Source organism: Alligator sinensis, unplaced genomic scaffold (assembly GCF_000455745.1).
Source record: "Alligator sinensis unplaced genomic scaffold, ASM45574v1 scaffold277_1, whole genome shotgun sequence".
Taxonomy (NCBI): domain Eukaryota; kingdom Metazoa; phylum Chordata; order Crocodylia; family Alligatoridae; genus Alligator; species Alligator sinensis.
The window spans coordinates 2,291,092-2,311,318 of NW_005841899.1; the positions used below are offsets into that span (position 1 = coordinate 2,291,092).

Consider the following 20,227-nt stretch of genomic DNA (forward strand, 5'->3'; position numbering starts at 1 on the left):
AGGTCATTCCCTAGGCAGTAGGTATGCTGGACATTTTTGCTCCCTAGGTGCAGCACTTTGCATTTCTCCTTGTTGAACTGCATTCTGTTGTTTTCTGCCCACTTGTCCAACCTGTCCCGGTCTGCTTGCAGCTGTTCCCTGCCCTCCGGCGTGTCCACATCTCCCCATAGCTTTGTGTTATCTGCAAACTTGGACAGAGTACATTTCACTCCCTCGTCCAAGTCACTGATGAAGACATTAAAGAGTATCGGTCCAAGGACCGAGCCCTGTGGCACCACACTTCCCACACCCTTCTAGGTCGAAACCGACCCATCCACCACGACTCTCTGGGTGCGACCCTTCAGCCAATTTGCCACCCACCGGACTGTGTAGTCATCCAAGTCACAGTCTCTTAACTTGTTCATCAGTATGGGGTGGGATACTGTATCGAAGGCCTTCCTGAAGTCTAAGTATACAACATCCACCCCTCCTCCTGTGTCCAGGCATTTCGTAACCTGGTCATAAAAAGAAACTAGATTGGTCAGGCACGGTCTGCCTGCCACGAACCCGTGCTGGTTTCCCCTCAGCATAATTTTTCCTGCCGGGCTCTCGCAAGTGTGAGCCTTGATAATTTTTTTCAAAGACTTTGCCAAGGATGGAGGTGAGACTGACTGGCCTATAGTTGCCCGGGTCCTCCTTCCTCCCCTTTTTGAAAATGGGGACCACGTTGGCCCTTTTCCAGTCCTCCGGGACTTGGCCCATGCACCACGAGCTTTCAAATATTCCCGCCAGTGGCTCTGCAATGATGTTGGCCAGTGCCTTCAGCACCCTCGGATGGAGCTCATCCGGGCCTGCCGACTTAAAGGCATCCAGTTCTTCCAAATGACTCTGCACCATCTCAGGGTCTATGCATGGTAGTCTGGTGCCTTGCTGCTGCCTCTCTACAACCCCAGTGAGAGACTTGTCGTGCCCCTCACTTAGGAACACTGAGGCAAAGAACTTGTTGAGGAGTTCAGCCTTGTCCCCTCTGTCCGTCACCAATTGTTTCTGCCCATTTAGCAGGGGTCCTATTCCTCCCTGGGCCTTCCTTTTACTCCCTATATATCTAAAAAACAATTTCTTGTTGTCTTTTACTTGGGTTGATAGGCCACTGTAGTTCTGTATTTGAAGCAGGATTTGGAATAAAATAAATCTCTAGTGTATAGCCAGGAGCTTGCTAGAAAGGCATCAGCTGTGTGCACAGACATAATTCAAAGTCTTTAGGGAATAACTGTCACCTGGTGTCAGAGTGTAATATTCTGGCTTGGAAACCTTGAATACTGAAAATCCAGGAACAGCTTTGAGGAGTCACATACACTTAGCTCTATCCTTTCAAAATGTCTTTAACAGAGACAGTTAACCTTAACAAAGAACTGCAGAGGTACAAAACCTGCTAGGTGGAAGGGGAGCAGGTAACAACAGTGTAAAATTGCTGCAACCTCCCCTGCACCAGACAGCACACAAACCAGCATGGAATATTAACTGGACAGTGTTGCCCAGGAAGGAGGCCTGCCAAAATTACTAGAAAATAAAATGAACATCTGGGACCATCAGCAGAACGTAAAACTGCCTCCCTTCGGACAAAATCCAGAGGCCAGGAGTCCTGCATGCCTCCCATGGATGAATCTTGGTGGGAGGAAGGGCCAAGATAATATGCATTTCTTTATCTCAGAAGAAGTAGACCTGTCTTTCGCTGTTCTCAGAGAGTATATCTTATTACTGCTGGGGGCCCAGTCAAACCACCCTGGCTTCATATATTGGCATTCTAAAGTCACCAATATTAAAAGACTAGCTCAGGCATAAAGTTAATTTGGACTCTGGTAATCTCTTTCAGATTCAGGTCTCCTATTACTGTGAAACAAGTTCTGTTCCGGTCACTGAGCTGTTGAATATAAGTATTTATTTAGGTGACTGGTTCTCAACTGACTTGAGACACCCCTCTGGATGAGGCACCCTTCTATAACTTTTGTGAATGGAGTGGCACCTAACTGCAAAAGCTAATTTATATATTACAGTGCTTACCTCCTTGTAGAGGGGCTAGGCAGTGCAGGTAGGGAATTGGCCAGGCAGGGACCAGCCTAAACCTGCACTTATATGTTTACCTCCTCACACTTTGTGGTATCCTGCAAAGGATCTGGCAGCACTCCAGCATGAAGCTGCACTCTGGTTGACATCAATCACCAGCAACTTGTGTCCTATTAAAGTGGAGATGTTGTGCTAAGTGAGTCCAATTGGATGCCAAACCATTGGGAAATAGGATTCAGGCCACAGCCTTTGGAATAAAAATAATAATTAAGAATGAGTTAGGAATTACCACCTTGTACACCTTTTCAAACACTTCATAGCATTTTTATGAGACTGCTCACTGTAAATATGTATTATAGTCCTCATTTCCATTCCATGCATACTGTAGTCCCTATTTCAGGCTAAATATGGACATCTATGTTAGGGGTGCACCGATAGAGATTTTGGAGGCTGATACTGATAGACAATTTTTAAGGAAGCATATCAACTGACACAAATGTGATTTCCAATACGCAGCCGTGCAGCTATAAGAGCTGCATGCGGCTGGTAAGTCTGTTGTGGTGGAAGAGGAGGGATGAGGGAAGGGGCATGGGGGATGGAGCAAGGCCCCTGCAGTGAGGAAGGAGTGGGGCTGGGGCAGGTGCCGGGAAGAGCCCTGTTCAGCCCCGGTCCCAGCCTGCAGCAGCAACCCACCCTGCCCGTCCCAGCCTGCAGCAGCAACCCCCCCTGCCCATGCCCTGTGCAGATTCAGGGGCACATGCCACTCCCTCGTGCCCTCCCAGAGTTCACACATTGGCAGGAGATGTCCCTCTCCCTCCCCACACCCCTGGATTAGCCGGGGCTCTGTCCTGCACCCCACCCCCCCCCCCCCCACCCCACCCCAGCTGGGAAGTGCCTGCCCCACTCCCACCCTCACTGCAGGGGGCTTGATCTGTCTCCCCATGCCCCTTCCCTCTCACCTCCCCTTCCACCACAACAGACTTATCAGCTGCATGCGGCTCTCCAAGCTGCCAGGCTGTGCTTCTCGCTGCCTGCGTGCTGTGCTGCAGCTGTGCATATGCACGGGCATTTATCAGCCAAATTATCAGCCACATCAGGCCAATTTCTGATACAGTCAATTTTCTTTATATCAGTGCCAATCCAATATCGGACTGATGTATTGGTGTACGTCTAATATATTTTAACATATTATATATAAATGACTTTAGACTATCTAGTCTAAAGCAGGTGTGCTCAACCTCTAGTTCACAGGCCAGATCCAGACTGTACAGCTCTGTCATCTGGCCCACAGAGCTTTCCAAGGGTCAAAAAATGTGGTGGTGGAGAAATGGGATAACCTTAATTGTTGCTCACCCGGAAGCCAAATTTCCAGACCTATGGAGAGACCTGTGGGCCAGATAGCATGGCCTTGTGCACTAGATCATGTGCTCGGGTCTGAGGTGGTGTGGAGTCAGATCCATCCATCCAGGGCCAGCCGAAGGCCCAGTCCAGCCACACAGGGCCAGGCTGAGGCAATGTAGAGCCCAATCTGCCTGTGTGGGGCCCAATCCAGGTACCGGCCCTACGACCTAGGGTCTGGCCCCACACCACTCATCTGGCCTGCAAGGCTGAAAAGTTGAGCACCACTGATCTAAAATATTTCAGCAAGTCGGAGGCAGAGCCACAGTGACATTCCCAGAGGTCCTTCTTTATCTATAGTTCTCCGTTGGCTTGGTTCACTGGCAGCGTGATTATTATCAGTCATGAATACTATAAATTAGAGGAAGACAACACAAACTGCAATGGGATAGTTTATGCCAGATCTCAGCAAGAGAAGAATAAAAAAAAAATACTTCCTTCTGTTCTGAGTCATGTAAGAAAATACTACTTGAAATAGTAGACTCACCCTAGTTAAGCCAGGGGTTTAGCCAGGGATACAGCCCCTTGGCTGGATTCAACCCATACTGCTGTATTATCCAGCCTGGTCACTGGACTGATCACGTATGCTGGCCCTGGCTCTGCATTTGCTGTGCAGGCCAGGCTCAGCACCACATGCCTTGCACAGAGCACCGGAGGGCAGTCTGGGGTATGTGCTCCATGTGGCGCCCCACTGGACTGGCCCTGGGTGCTACCTCCAAGGCCATGCTGGAGCCAGTGCATAGGACCAGACAGGTGGGACACTACATGCAGTGTACTCCAGGCTGGTTCCCTGTGCTGAGTGCAGCATGTGTTTCCAGTCCAGCTTACGTGCAGCACATCCTGGCTCCAGGGCTTGCAGTGCACATGGCATGTGGGGCATGCACAGGGTGTGCGCTGCCCATAGCACGTGGACTGGACTCAGCACTACATGCAGCACAAGGGGTCTGGGGCATGGGCTGCATATAGGGCTCCAAACTGACCCCCTGTGCTGCCTGCAGAGCTGGGTCCAACCTGCACACCATGGGCAGTGCATACCCTGTGCCAGCCCTGCAGACCAGATGCACAGCAAGCCCAGGGACCACTCTTTGCTGTGTGCAGCATGAGGACTGGACCCATTGCCATGGGCACTGCACAGAGGATCAATCTCAGTCTGGCCCAGACCAGCCCAATAAATCATATTGGGCCCACAGGGTGACACACTTGGGTTAGCTTTCTTGATGTAGCAGACAACTGCTGTATTTGATAAATCCATCAAGTAATACAGGTGCATTGTTTCTTATTGTTTCTATAGTATGTGGCATGTTTGCTGTCCCTGTGTGTGTTCTGGTGCAGAAAACATCCAATTATCAATGAATATGCTGTAAAACAGTATCTGTAACTGTGTAAACATACACAAATTAAAGGGTATTTTCAATGTAATTTATTCTCAGAAATTCCTTTAGCAGACAAAGTATAAATTCTTTATAATTATAATCTTATATCAAGATTTCTGTAATAAGGCAGAATGCAACTACATTGTATAGAACAAAAATGTGCAGCTTTTACATGCCTTAGGCTGTTAGTTTTTACTGATAGGTATTTTTTTCATGTGGGTTCTTTCAGAGACCCTTGGGTGACACCTACTGGAGACAGAAAAAATAAGCATTTTACATGCAAACAAAATTCATAAAACATGTTTTCTTCACAGCCTTTCAGTACTGTCAACTCCAGGCATTCAAAAATGAATGCACTTTAAAAAAAAAAAATTGCATTTAATTTTTTGTTCAACTTCTCAAGCCTTAGCGTATTGTTTTCAATCTTTTTTTTTTCTGCAACCATAAGGACCAGAACATTTTTTAAAGGCTGAATTTTTTCAAATAATTAAATGGACTTGGAAACAGATGCTTAAAAGAATAACACCAGCCATCCCAGATTCACAGTAAAACATAAAGACTGACAACGTTAACTGTTCTAGGGCAGATGCCCAGAAAATGAAAATTGCCATAGCTCCAGAGAATTCACTAGAGATTTGATAACTTACAGCCATTGAGAATCACCCATCTTGTGTTTCTAACACTCTGGTTAAAGGAATATTAAAGAAAGGCACAGTACAAATTTCAAACTTCAGGCTGAATTTCCTATTAACTGTCACCTTCACAAACAAGATAGAGCATGTAGTTACTGCTCCCCAACAGTTTTTCATGGACACAATTAATTTGCTCTTGCAACAGCAGCTTAAAAGACTATAGGTTTCCAGAAATAAAATTATGCCCAGAGTGTTTCTGTTGTCATTACCTGACACACAGTTCTAACTAAATGAAATTAAATGAAATTAATATAATTACACAAAATTAAATGTTGACTCTTGTCTGTGGCAACTAGACACCTGACTGCATAAAAACAGTGTAATGTTGTGACACACACATGCATTCACAAAGAACATTTTTTTAAAAATGTCCCTCATATATAAATATGTAACCCGGGTGTCCCCAAAGTGAGTGTCCCCTCCTCACCAATAAAAGGGGAAAGCCAGCAGGACACACGTGCTGGGGGTGGAAACTGCAGTCTACTCGCAGTTCCCTCCCACCTATAGTGTCTCAATAGAGGAGGAACAGAAAGCGATGTCTTAAACGGGCACAAATTTAATATATGTATTAAAAGGTAGTGAACTAAAGTGAGTATTTACAGGTTACACATGCATACAACTATAACTATATATATACACACCTAAATACAAACAGGTAAGCTTAATGGTCCCAAACAGTATGAACAGGTAAGTACAACAATAAATGGCATTTTAAAATACAAGGCATACAGTTAACAGTTAATAAATGCTCCCAAACTGCATAGTGTGTATCAAACAATCAATAAACACTCCAAAATATGAGACGCAAGGGTTCTCTAGTGGTTCCCCTCCTCTAGGGGGTCTTCCCCTCCTGCTGCTTTATTGAGGCTACCTTTCCCTGAGCCTCACTCCCTGGTGGGAGACCCACTGCCCCACTAACTCACGTGCCCCAAGGAGCTGGGGCAGTGTTCATAAGCTCCCTGGCCTGACTACTGTTTCTCCGAGGGAGGGCTCAGTTCCAGGCCTCGGGGGAGGGGGGTGGCGTGACTTGCTCACACATTCCAGTGGCTCAATCCTTCTCAGGGGGAGTTGAAGGCCTGGGCCGCCTCGTGCATGCCCGTGGCCATGCTGCTCTGAATGCTGTTCCCCGCACTTGGGAACTGCTCTGTTCCCAGGGCCCTTGCAGACCCACTGCAGGGAATGGGTCCCAGACTGCCCGGCCCCTCTGGCCCCAGGTCTTTATGCCCTGCAATGGCTTCTGTGCTGGGCTTCACACCATGCTTGGAGACCCAAGCTGCCTTGTTATGACTCCCATGGTCCCAGTCCCTCGTGGACCTTGTGTGCAGCAACACCCACACCGGCTACCGCTTCTGTCCAGCGGTGGAATCTTTCGGGCTCTTCTGGGCAGACGGATACTCCCACTGGGCATCTCTCCCAGCTCTTCTTGGCACTGGGACCTCTTCTTTCTTCTTCGTCCCTCGCAGACTGTGCTGCGTGCTCAGCACGCGGATGCTTATATCCCCTTCTGGGGCTCCGCCCCCAGATTGAAAATGAGCCAATTAGGGGGCTGCAACTGCAGCTCCCAATTAAGTCCACTCCTGCCCCCACCCCCTTTGGAGTAGAGGGGGAGTGGACTCTCCTCCTGGCTCCTCCCCTGCCTGTCTCTGATTGTTTCATAGTTTCATAGTTTCATAGTTTTAGGGTCGGAAGGGACCTAATAGATCTTCTAGCCCGACCCCCCGCCAGGGCGGGAGAACAACAAAAGAACCCTAAACAAAAAACGGGACTCAAATGAGTCCAGCCAGGTAGGTATCCAGCCTCTTCTTAAAGATCCCCAGGGTAGGGGCCAGCACCACCTCCCTTGGAAGTTGGTTCCAGCTCCTAGCCGCCCTAACTGTGAAGTAGTTTTTTCGGATGTCCAATCTGTACCTCCTCTCCATCAACTTGTGCCCATTACTCCTTGTTATGCCAGCGGGGGCTAGGGGAAACAGCGTCTCCCCCAAACCCTTCTGGTTCCCCCTAGTGAGTTTATAGACGGTCACCAGGTCCCCCCTCAGCCTTCTCTTGTGGAGGCTGAATAGGTTCAGGTCCCGCAGTCTCTCACTGTAGGGTCTGCCCTGTTGTCCCCGGATCATGCGGGTGGCCCTCCTCTGGACCCTCTCCATGTTGTCCACATCCCTCCTGAAATGGGGCGCACAGAACTGGACACAATACTCCAGCTGCGGCCTGACCAGCGTCGCATAGAGGGGGAGGATCACCTCCCTGGCTCTACTCGAGATGCACCTGTGGATGCACGACAAGGTCCGGTTAGCCCTGCCAACCATGACCTCGCATTGTCGGCCCATGTTCATCTTGGAGTCAATAATGACACCAAGATCCCTTTCCGCCTCCGTGCTCTCAAGTAGGGAGTTCCCCATCGTATAAGTGTGCTGCTGGTTCCTACTACCCAAGTGCAGCACCCTGCACTTGTCCGTATTGAAACACATCCTGTTCCTGTTTGCCCACCCCTGTAACCTATCCAGATCCTTCTGCAATCTCTCTCTCCCTGCTAGCGTGCTCACCTCCCCCCAAATTTTGGTGTCATCAGCGAATTTAAACAGGTTGCTTTCCACCCCAACATCAAGATCGCTGATGAAGAAATTGAACAGCGCAGGCCCCAGGACCGAGCCCTGGGGGACTCCACTACCCACCTCCCCCCAAGTCGAATATGATCCATCCACCACCACCCTCTGAGTGCGACCCTTCAGCCAATCTGCAATCCATCTGACTGTGTAGGCATCTATGCCACAGTCGCCTAGTTTATTAATTAGGATGGGGTGAGAGACGGTGTCAAAGGCCTTGCTGAAGTCCAGAAAGACTACATCCACCGCGACACCTGCGTCCATGGCCTTTGTGACCTGATCATAAAAGGCAATCAGGTTGGTCTGACATGATCTCCCCCTAATAAATCCATGCTGATTGCCCCTGAGCATCATTTCTGATGCCGGCCCATCACAAATGTGCTCCTTGATGATCTTCTCAAAGAGTTTCCCCAGGATTGAGGTAAGACTGACGGGCCTATAATTGCCCGGGTCCTCCCTTTTCCCTTTTTTGAAGATGGGGACCACATTAGCTACCTTCCAATCGTCTGGCACCTGGCCCAAGCACCACGATCACTCGTAGAGCCGTGCCAGGGGCCCTGCAATAACCCCAGCTAGCTCCCTCAGCACCCTGGGGTGGAGAGCATCCGGACCCGCTGACTTGAACGCGTCCAGCCCCTCCAGAAGCTCTCTAACCCGGTCCTCCCCAACCTGAGGTCTGAAGGCGATCCCCTCGCGTCCCGCTTCTATCACAGCAGGGAAGTCCCGGTCCCTGCACAAGAAAACGGAGGTGAAGAATTGGTTAAAGAGGTCCGCTTTATCCTCTGACGCAACCACCAGATTGCCCCGCATATCCTGCAGGGGCCCCACATTACCCGGCGCCTTCTTCATCCTCCCAATATATTTGAAAAAGGACTTTTTGTTATCCTTAATCCTGGACGCTAATCCGAGCTCTATATCCGCCTTGGCCTTCCTAACAGCCCGCCTGCAGGCCCGAGCAGAGGAGGTATACTCCTCTTTGGAGATTACACCCCCCTTCCACCGGGCGTACGCCGCCTTTTTGGCAAGCAGGCATTCCCGGACACCCTTGGTGAGCCAGGGGGGCTTCCGGACACTCCTGCCCCCTTTGCTTCTTGTCGGGATGGACACCCCTTGGGCCCCGAGTATGGGGTTTTACCCCACCAATCGCATTTGTGGTCTCCTAAGCCCAGAGAGCCAGGTGAAGCTTGAGAAGGAATCGCAAATCGAGTCTTCCCTGGATTTGCAGGAGAATTTTTTGGGTTCTTAAAGATGGAGGCTGTAAGCTTTCATAGCAAAAGTAAAAAGGAAGAAGGCTAAGACCATGAACAAAAACATTCTTATCTAAAGTGTTATTTAGGCACTAAAGTTAAATATGTGTTTAACAGACTGTTAGTATTAGCCTGATGTCATTCTGTTAGCAGGATCCTGCTGGGAAAATGTAAGAACTGAAATATAAGAGGTAAAAGAGGTGCCTAGGGCAGGGCTGTTTAATGTAAGTAGCCATGGCCTGAACATCCCATGGGGCTGTACACCAGCGGGGGCTGCACTCTTACAGATGGTGCCAGGGTGACCTGAGGGGTCCCTGGGCTGCATGCCACACTGACAGCCATCCCCACCTGCTGCACCGTATTACTCCTCCCCTCCCCCATTGCACTGCATGGGCGCCCCTTCCCCACGGCTGCTTCGTTCACCCAGTCCCACCCAGGCTCACCCTCAGCTCCCCTGGCCGCACCATGCTGCAAAAGCAAGAGGAGGGAGGGAGAGCAGAGAGATTCTGGCCGCATGTTCAGCTAGAGTGATGAGGGGAGTGGTGGCTGGGCAAAAGCCCAGAGGCTGCAACTTAACTAACCCCTTGTGGCCTGCATGTGGCCCATGGGCCACTGGTTGGACAGCCCTGGCCTATGGTATAAGTTGACAGGATCCTAGCCGGCATGCTTGGAAGCTTCTTTATACATAAAAAGAATTAAAAATAAATAAATAACCAAAAGAAATTGAAACCATTTTTTTCTTTTATAGGTTATTTAATTATGGGAACACATGACCAGCAAGTGATTGTGACCCTATAATGAATCACAATATGTCAGGCAAGATGCCTCAGAACTGAAGATGAGCAATGGATTCTTTGTTTAATACATATCAAACTAATATCAAATTACTTCAATGTACCAAACTATGAAGGGTTTTACTGTTCCTAGTATGTGTGTGCAAGGGGATTTAAATTCATTTCCATGTGCCAGGGATTTACATTCTGAACTTGCCATGCATCAGGATGAAAATATAGCATGACTGGCTCATAAAAACAAAAAGACTTATTCTTAGGTTCTCTCAGTCTCACTCATCTTATGCAGAATTTTTATGTAACTCAGTTGTCCAGTAGTGCCTGTACAAAATAAAGAAGCTTTGGGAAGTGTTCTTTTCAGGCTTTCTTTATGCTTTTGAAGAAATTTAAAAATCAGAAGCATACCACAGAAGATCAGTGCAATACGTACTCAGAATTTCATGTGGATTCATAGACCACAGAACAGGGTAGGCCACCCGGGCTATGGCCCAACCAACTTTTAGCACATTAATTTAGCTAGCTATGCAGTTAAAAAATAGCTATAGTTTTAACCAGAATGACAATTGTACATTTGTGGATTATGTAAATTAACATGCTAAAAGTTGGTTGGGCCATGGCCTGGGTGGCCCACTCCGTTCCGCAGCCTATGTGTGGATTATAAGAACCTCATAGAGCTTATGCAACTATTTCATTTTAATATTATCACAAAATGAGCAGGCTGTTTCTTGCTTCCAGGACAAAGTAATTTTGGGGACAGATTACCCTTTTCCACTGGGGGAGCTAGAACCTGGAAAACTGATTGATTCTATGGAAGAGTTTGAGAAAGAAGTAAAGGTACAATCTTTGCAATTTTTTATTTCTATTTTAAGCCTCTCTTTTTAGAGCCGGATCCAGGGCCTAGGGAAGTCAATGAGGGGTTTCTGTTGACTTCCGTGGGCTTTGCCATGAGCCCTTGGAGTTAAATGCTACTGGTATTTCAGATTTACATGCTTGTGTGGTACTTACGTCACTGTGTCACTGAAATTTTTGCACCTACACACATTTTTGGATTCTATTCCCATCTGTGATGGACTATATCACACTCCAGAAATGTTATGTGAGTACATAGGTGAGGATTCAAATTGTCTTAGAATGTGCCTAGATTTAGGTGGGACAATGCCAAACTTTTGAGTACCTTCCCCAGAAGGGAGATTCAAATTGACCCATATGGCAGTTAGTATTACCAGTACAGATGTAATAGATACCTAGGTGCTCTGTACAGAGAATGAGGAATGGTAGGTGCTCCAGAGGGCAATCCAGAAAACCAGGAGATGCACAGAAGTAGCCAATATGAAACACTAAAACACAGGGGTATATCTGAACTCCCATCCCCCTCAGGCTCCATTCATTTACAGTTCAAAACACCTAGTCACATCTTCAACTGATCTTCATCTTCAACTGATCTTTGCTCATCCCACAGGGGAAGAGGGCTACCAAAGGTGCCCTAAACATTAATCTATCTCTTTTCACCTGACTGGAAAACTGTGTCCAGTGGGATCACTCTATCTGCAGTCCAAATTAAGTAATGAAGTCTGCCACCTGGAATGTCCACATCCTGATGGACAACCCTAACAGCGAGTGACCAGAGAGAAGGACAGCACTCATAGTCAGAGAACTTGCATCATTTGCTATTGATATTGATGCACTTAATGAGACCAGATGCACAGGAGAGGGGCAGCTCACAGAGCATGGTGATAGCTATGTGTTTTTTGGAAAGAAAAAGCCAAAAGAGACAGACACATCTATAGCATTGGTTTTGCTATCAAGACCAAGATCATTACTCAGATAGCAGAATGTCCAGTTGGCATCAGAAGTGTCTCATGATGCTTCGTCTTCAACTGACCTGCGTACAACATGCAACAGTCATCAGTGCATATGCCCTAACCCTTGATGCAGATGATGAAACAAAAAAAGAATTCAATTCTAAATTCAACTAAATGCTGTCATCTCTCTCCAAAGAAGATAAGATATTTTTTTCTTGGAGATTTCAATGCTAGATGAGCAAGGAGTCTAAGCTATGGAAAGAAACACTTGGAGAGGAAGGGGGAGGGAAAATCAATTCAAATTGAATTTTTCTCCTGAGCAAGTGTTCGGAACATGTTCTTATCATCACAGATGCACTCTTACTCAAAATACTGGGCACCTGATTGACTAAATGATAGTGCACACCCAGGACTGTTGTGGCATCTGTATCACCAGAGCTTTGACCAGCACAGATTACTGATGGATGGATTATTGTCATTATGTCATGTCCATTTGCATTGCTCCAAAACAATGTAAACAAAAGAAGCACCCAAAGAAGAGATTAAATATTGAGTGCTTGAAAGACCCTGATAATAACAATCATCTCCAGCAGTGCCTCAGTGAAACTCTCTAACCTCCCTGATGATCTGGACACCATTAATCACTGGAAGAGCCTCAATAAAGGCACCTATGAGGTATGCAAAGACCCTCTAGGCTTCTCCACAAGTAAACATCAGGACTGGTTCAATGAGGAGGATAGGGAAATCCAAACTCTTACTGAGAGAAAAAGGGGAGCTTTCAAAGCTTGGCAGAATGACATCAACTACAAATAGAAACAAGACATTTATCACTGCGTTAAAGCAGAGATCCAAAGGAAAATTAGAGAGCAAAATAACAGGTAGCGGGATAACAAAGCAAAAGAGATGAAAGTTTCCTGACAGCCATGCCGTGTAGTTTCTTCAGCACAACCAAAGTGGCCTATGGGCCAAGCATACAAGGAGCCACCCTCTGAGGTCCAAGTATGGAACTCTTTCAAGACAGCTTGGTGGAAGGAGCACTTTCAAGAGCTCCTGAACCAAGGTTCTACTGTTGAAGACAACACCGTCAAAGCAGCATAACACCCCATTGGATGCTTCTACATGAGACACTTTACTGTGCAGCAGACTAATTTGCTGTGCAGTAATTAGGGCACAGTAGACTAATTTAATGCGTTGCTGGATAGTCCCATCAGATACAAATAGTATCTGGCAGTGCAGTAAATTACTGCACTTAAATGCATGTGTAGATGGTGACATTGGGATTAGTTTACTCCAGCTCAAATTGAGCCAGACTATTTTTAGTCACGTTAATTGCACAGGTAGACAAGCCCATTAAGGACTACCTTACAGGTACACCAGCTTATCAAGAGGCCTTGAAAGCCATTAAGCAGATGCAGAACAACAAAGCATGTGGTCCTGTTGGCATGCCAGCTGCAATTTATAAGCAAAGTAGAAAAAAGCTCTCTTACCAACTGCATGTCATTATTATGAAAATATGGAAACATGAAGAAATTCCAAGTGACTTGAGAGATGCCAGAATAATCATTACTATATTCAAGAAAGGTGATAGATTGGATTGCAACAGTTACTGTGGTATTGTACTCTTCTCCATAGCTGGGAAGACCTTCACCCACATTCTTCTCAATAGACTCATTTTCCTCACTGAGGATATTCTACCTGAGCCCCAATGTGGTTTCACACCACTCAAAGGTGCAATAGATATGATCTTTGCTGCTAGACAGCTGCAGGAGAAGTGTTGCATGAGACACTGAGATCTTTATATGGCGTTCATTGACCTAAGGCCTTTGATTTAATCAACAAATAAGTCCTATGGAAGATCTTGATGAGATTTGGATGTCCGTTAAAATTTGTTACCATCATCAGACTCCTTGTCAAAATGACAGCAAGCAATTCTTTGCTTAGTGGTTTGGAAATGGCCCTCATCATTATTAGAACTGGAGTTAAGCAACGATGTGTGATTACACCAACACACTTTTCCATCTGTATCACAGCCATTCTGCATTTTATTGCTGATAGACTTCCACCTGAAATCAGCAACCAATATCATGTGGATGGGAATTTCTTTAACATTAACTGATTCATTTCCAAATCCAAGCTAACAGTATTATTCTGCTGACCAGAACAGCATTCTAAACCGTGGTCTAAACCATGCCATGTACAGTGATGCTAGTACCTCCCTGTGTGTACTAAATGCACTCCACCTTATCACTCCAGCATTGTGAAAGTCTTTTTCAGCCTTTCCCATCAGTGGCCCATGGTGATTCTATAATCAATCAATATACCCTCTTTTCCTCAGTTGTGGTCAGTCTAGGGGCATCCCCATCTTACAGCTGAAATCTTTTACAGTGATCCTTAAGTGCATGATTTTGTACCTCATACTATTGAACTTAATTCTATTTCTAAAGCTCCATTCCACAAGATGATTGAAATCTTCCTCTGTAACAGGGGTACTCAACTTGTGATCCATGGGCCAAATCTGGCCTGCAGAGCAATGGTATCTAGCCTGCGGCGTTCCTCACAGATCACAAAATTTGTCAATGGGGGAATAGTAACAATTAACAAAGCTACCCCTCCCTTGCTACCAAATTCCCAAACCCTTCTCATTCAGGTTGAGGGCTGAGCCACACCGTCTTTCCCCCATGTGGCCGGATCAAAGCCAAGCTGCCTCCCACCCCACTCCATACAGCTAGACTAGGTCCACTTGTTGGCTCTGGATATAGAACCCGGACCCAGAGGCCTTTTTCCAGGTGGGGATCCACCCTCAGACTGGCAACGACCTCTCCATTCAATAACAGGCAAATTTATTGTTACACAGTGATAACAGAAAAGAAGCAATGCAAACAATCAAGCAAGTCTATATATCTACCAAATCCTAGGTCTGTCATCAGAGTCAAAGTACATCTGGCCAGGATGCAGTCTCCACTCTGAGGCTCTTTCTTAGGTGTCAGATGTCCAACAGTCAGGAGGTGGGATGCCGAGGCCCACAGCCCTTTCCAGTGGGGTGGATGAGATGGGCTGCTCATATGCCCTCCATGGTGGCCTCAGGGACCCTTCCTGGGGGAGGGGGATCCCTCTCAAGGAGGAGAAGGACAGGGATGAAACGAGGAAGGAGGGAGAAGGGACAAAGTGGGGGATGGACAAAGGGAAGGACTCTTTGTTACTCTCAAGTCTCTGCTTTTGTATCCTTCTTCCCTCTTCATGACTCCTGATGACTCTTGATCCATGGCTATCTCTGGTTGGTTGTCTCTCTGTGGTCACACATCCACATACTGTATCGTCACCACATTCCAAACTCATCACATGCACACATAGTCATTTGGTCTTTCTGGGCCTTCTCCTAATTTGGTCTCTTCTCCCAAAACCAGGACACAGCTGCCTTCCACCCCCACTCCCTGCTGCTGCTCTGGGGCCTTGCAGCTGGTGTCACTTTATTTCATCTTATGGGACAGTATGGTATATGCTCCCAGTTTCCAGGCTGTTTTCTAGACTGGTATCCTTGTTGTGTTAGACAACCTGTCTGCTTCGAGGGCTGTGAGAAACTTTGTGTGTGAGACCCAAGCTATTTAGAAATCAATTAATCCCTGCTGTCCATCAATTATAATATATCTATCTATACCTATAATCCAATTCCCCAAAAAACAAACCTTTAAATACCATTTCTAAGCCAACACCACTGGCTGGATCCAGTGGCAGAACTGGGCACTGCCCATCTGGTCCACGAGGCAAAAAGAATTAGCGTCCCTGCTCTATAATAACCTGGTCCTTTTCTGCATTGGGAAAATCCTCCAATTGTATTGGAAAAATCACCCAACTGAGTGTCAGGCTTGCCACGGTGCACCTGAATCCACTACAACTGTTTTGTAATTTGCCTGTTTGTAATTTTGGGAGTTATCTTCACTTACTGCAAGGCAGGAATGAGACAAAACAGTGACAGTGGATCAGCTGATATGTGCTCCCAAGCAATACATCCCCTTCCCCTTAAAGTCCTCTGCCCATGTCCTTTGCTTACCTACAGGCCCTTGCTAGCAAGCAGGAAATAGTCAGGCCCATAACATATAAAGTGATAACAGTTTTTTCTCAATCTATAGTATCTCCTTCTCCACAGAATGAGATGAGAGAAACCTCATAAGAAAATTCTTCTATGCTTTCCCACTCCTGATCTCCAGCTTAAAGGCTCTTTAAAAAGTATGTCCATATCTAACTAACATCTATTCCAGCTCTACACTTGATCCAATAAAAGATATCACTAAAAAGTAGTTGCCTATCTATATGTGTCCTGAACCATCACATCTACAACACTTTAACCCTCCTCCTGCAGAAAATTCATTGGTAAGAGATAAATACAATCCTCTTTCCAGGGCTTAGTTGTTAGCATACAAAATATTTGTAAGGTTCTCTATATAAATACGTCTTCTATTTTTTTTCAGGACAAACTCAAAGCTGGAAATGCTCTGGAATTTTTGGGACTTGATAGAAAACAATTTGTATCACTTTGAAATTACTAGAGAAACCAAACAAGCACAATGTAGCATCTTCTATATATCTACATCAGTGTGTTGTGCATACCTACACACAGGTAAACATATGTTTCTACTATACTAATGTCAAATAAACTCTGCTAATAAATGATTTACTGTTACTGATCGTAAAAGCAAGGGCACTGGAAATCTGGGGATTTCTCTGCATCCTTAGATCTTTGAGGATCCTTCTTTCCTACAGAATGGGAAAGGTCATTGCTTCCAGCTGTTATAACCCACTGAACTTTAATCAGCACTCTTGAAAAGCTAACTCAGAGATTTGTGAATGGCACGCCTTTTCAGTCTTTGCTACCTAGGAAGCCTAATGAACACAGTTTGAGTGCCAACACTTGCCCATATCACTGCTCATTGTTTCATCAGAAATATCCATATGAATGTGTCTGGGACTATAAGATCTTTAGGGCATAAATCGTATTCTCTTATTTGTGTGGAAAGTGTTTTGCACATTATGTTACCAGAATAAAAATAAATAAAGAACAATAAACAATGTGGTTTGATGTTCCATTCACTTAAAACAGGTATTTCACAGGAGGCTCCATGTTCTAAATAGAAAAACACATTAACATTTTTATCACATTGTACACCTGGGAATTATTCTTTAGGATATGACACCCTTTATCTAGGAAGTCCCAGTGTTCTAGGGTGGTGAAAGGTAGGTTGTTTCCTACATCAACATAGGTTTAATCTATGTTGCTTCTCCAAGAAGTCTGTATGAAAGGCATGAACATCAGAAGCCCTGAAGGTGTACAGCACCTCATTAGACCAGGTACTAAGAGATGGGAATCAGATGTCTATGTAGAGAAGGAAGGGAAAGTGGGTAACATGACTTTAGTTAACTTTCACCGTACTGTGACCTACAAGCCCTTCACTGGCAGCTCATGACTAGAGGACGTGAAAGACAAGGTACACTCTTTTCCTTTCAAATGTTTCTGTCCTTTAAAGTTTGTAAGTGTCACAACCCAAAGTTGTGGTTTATTGTTTTTGTGTGCTTCGGCACCGCTAAATTATGTTCCCGCCAAATTGCAGCTTTTTTGCACAGTAGAGTTTTCTGCTGCAATAGGAGAACCCGCGTGCAAAAGAGTATTTCCCGCCGTTTGTAGCCTTCTTTGCATGGTGCATTTCTTTTGCATCATAGTGATGCACGGTGCAAAGTAGTTCCTGCCATTTGTATTTAGATTTGTGCCACATTATTGGCCGGTTCTAAATGTAGGCATACGTGGCGGCTAGCTATTGGCTTGCTAGCCGTACAAAAGGCTTGGGTAGTTTCCGCCCAAGTCGGAGAGAGAGGAAACCTGGAGAGATACAGAACTCGCCAGGAGGAGGAGACTTCGCGCTGTGTGAAGATCTCCAAGCGATGTGGACCCTTGCGGACCCAACGCACCTTTCTTAAGCAGGCAACGGAGGTCCGTTTAGCTTCTAGCCTCTCCCCGTCACCGAGCGCAATCCTAGACATATCCCTATCCTATATACCCAATTTTCGAACCCACGGAGTCTTAACAGCTCCGGGGGACCTGGGAACCGAACAGAACCCACGGAGATTCAGCCACTCCGTGAGGAAAGAATTGCCGAACCCGCAGCGCCTAAACCACTCCGGGGCCCAAGAACCGAGTTTGTCAGAGTCCTCCAATGAGGATTCAAGCGGAGCTGCGCCTGGAAAGCTGTCCAGACTACACCGCGACCACCTTGGGTGTACGTAAATAATCTTTTCAATCAACCATTACGCCTCCGTGACTGATTCTAGCTCGCGCATACCTTACCGCCCCGCGGTCTCCTCTGACCCTGCGTGCCCGGGCTGCTGGCCACAGTCCGCGTGCGCAAAGATGGGCCCGGCTCGCACATGACGAGGATGGGATCGGGAGCCGGCCCGCACAGTAAGTATATAGCTCTACAATTATTTTATACAAGTCTTCAATTATTTGAGTGTTCGACAATTTATCCACCAGGATTTCCAATCAAGGCTGTCTAGGTGGTGACCTATGGGCCACATTCAGTCTGAGTGGGCTAAAATTGTGATATGCAGGCTTCTGCCTGGCTGCCACTCCTCCCACTGTTCCTAATGCTGCAGTGGCAGCCAGTCTTTGGGCAGGGCAGCACAGAAGGGGATATGCTGCCCACACCCTTGCTGCCCACCAGGTGTAAGAGGGGGCTTTGCTGCTTGCACAGTTAGGGCAGTGAAGTGGAATGAGAGCTCACCTGCATGGCAGTGGTAGTGGGGAGGGGCTCACATGAGATGCAGGGGCAGGGGAGCTGCACATGGCAGGGGTCACAGCAGACTGCATGGCATGAGGCCCCCCACAGCATGTGGCACATTTAGTGTGCAGCTTGGGACCTGTATCTGGTGCAGCCTGTGACACCCAGCTGCTCTGAAGCTGGACAGAACAGCCCTGTTTTAAGAAAACTTCAGTGGGGAAAGAGGCATCTTCAATTTTACACAGTGTCTCTTCCTCCTGACCTTCCCACCAACTCTCTTTGCTTCTTTCAAATGTTTGAATGGAGTTAGGAAAAAAAATAAGTCTTAATTGCTCAAATACGTTTTAATCAGATTAATCCATTCTTAATTAATTTTCCTTTGCAAAACCCTTGATCTATCATATTAGCGAGACTACAATATTTATGTCTTCTGAGACTGCAGGCTGGAACCTCTCCAATAACAAGAAAACATATTTGATTACATTAAACCATTACTTAACGATCACAGAATTCTTCACGGTAATTAATTAATGTGGCCTCTGAAGATGTACAGCATTGTGTGTGTTAGATATAAAATAAGATCTATTACTGAATAAAGCTATTTATGCTCGATGCCTCTGGCTCGGATTTTGCAGCCTGCGGGGCAATCCTCTATCTCCTCTTTTTTAATATATAGTTTAAAGCGAATATTATCTAAATGGATCTTGAAGAGAAAAGGAAGTTTGCAAAATAATTATCCCAAGTACAGGCAGTCCTCAGACTTATGACACAATTGGTTCCTGAAAACCGCGTCTTAAGTCGAAACGTCGTAACTCGGAACCGATTTTCCCATAGGAAACAACGTTATAAATGGGGACGGGTTCCTGAACCAAGGCCCGATACCCTATTTTCACCCAAAACAACCCAGAATTTTGTATTCAATCAATTATAGATGAGTAACGTATTTATATTGTAAATAGCAATCATATTGATTTGGAAAGACTTCTTTGAGGTGACTTGGCTGGGCCTTTTGATGGGCTCTTGGTTGGACATTTTGAAGGGCTTTTGGCCAGAGTCTCCTCGGGAGTCTCGGCTGCAGGTTTTTCTGGAGTCTCGTCCACTTTCTTAAAGAAAAAGCGTCCAAGGAAGTGTGCACAGACATTCTCTGGGGAGACGGACGCTGCGGCAAACTTGTTTGCAGGCGCCGGATCCAGCGTCAAGTCGAACCTGACGTCAGAAAGCCGAAACAGGATGGGTCAGAAGCGCAACACGTCGTATCTCATAATGTTGCAAATCGAGGACCTCGAATGACACGCACCGGGCGCGTTATGCGACTTCCACCAACAAGTCTCCAAGGAAGCGTTAATCTGATTGCAATACAACAGTTGGAAAACTTCCCGAGTCCAAGACGGGCGTTCCCAAAACTTCCAGGTTGAAAAGATGAGCGCCAGGGCAGCAGACGCGGGGCTTTGGCTACAAGACAGACGCCCACACCTCCCTGCTCCTCAGCCCTCTGGGCTCGAGGCCCCGCCTCC

At 46.4% G+C, this 20,227-nt stretch overlaps 1 protein-coding gene across 1 annotated transcript in view; it reads left to right on the forward strand.

Moving 5' to 3' along the window:
• The window catches only part of ACMSD (aminocarboxymuconate semialdehyde decarboxylase), a 69,651-nt gene extending 52,661 nt beyond the window's left edge, over positions 1-16,990 (forward strand). Inside the window, exons 9-10 of the mRNA XM_006018396.3 lie at positions 10,880-10,978; positions 16,413-16,990. Of these exons, the coding sequence (XP_006018458.1) occupies positions 10,880-10,978; positions 16,413-16,481 (168 nt within the window). The 3' untranslated portion in view covers positions 16,482-16,990. The remainder of the gene's footprint in view (positions 1-10,879; positions 10,979-16,412) is intronic.
• Positions 16,991-20,227: the final 3,237 nt, after the last annotated feature.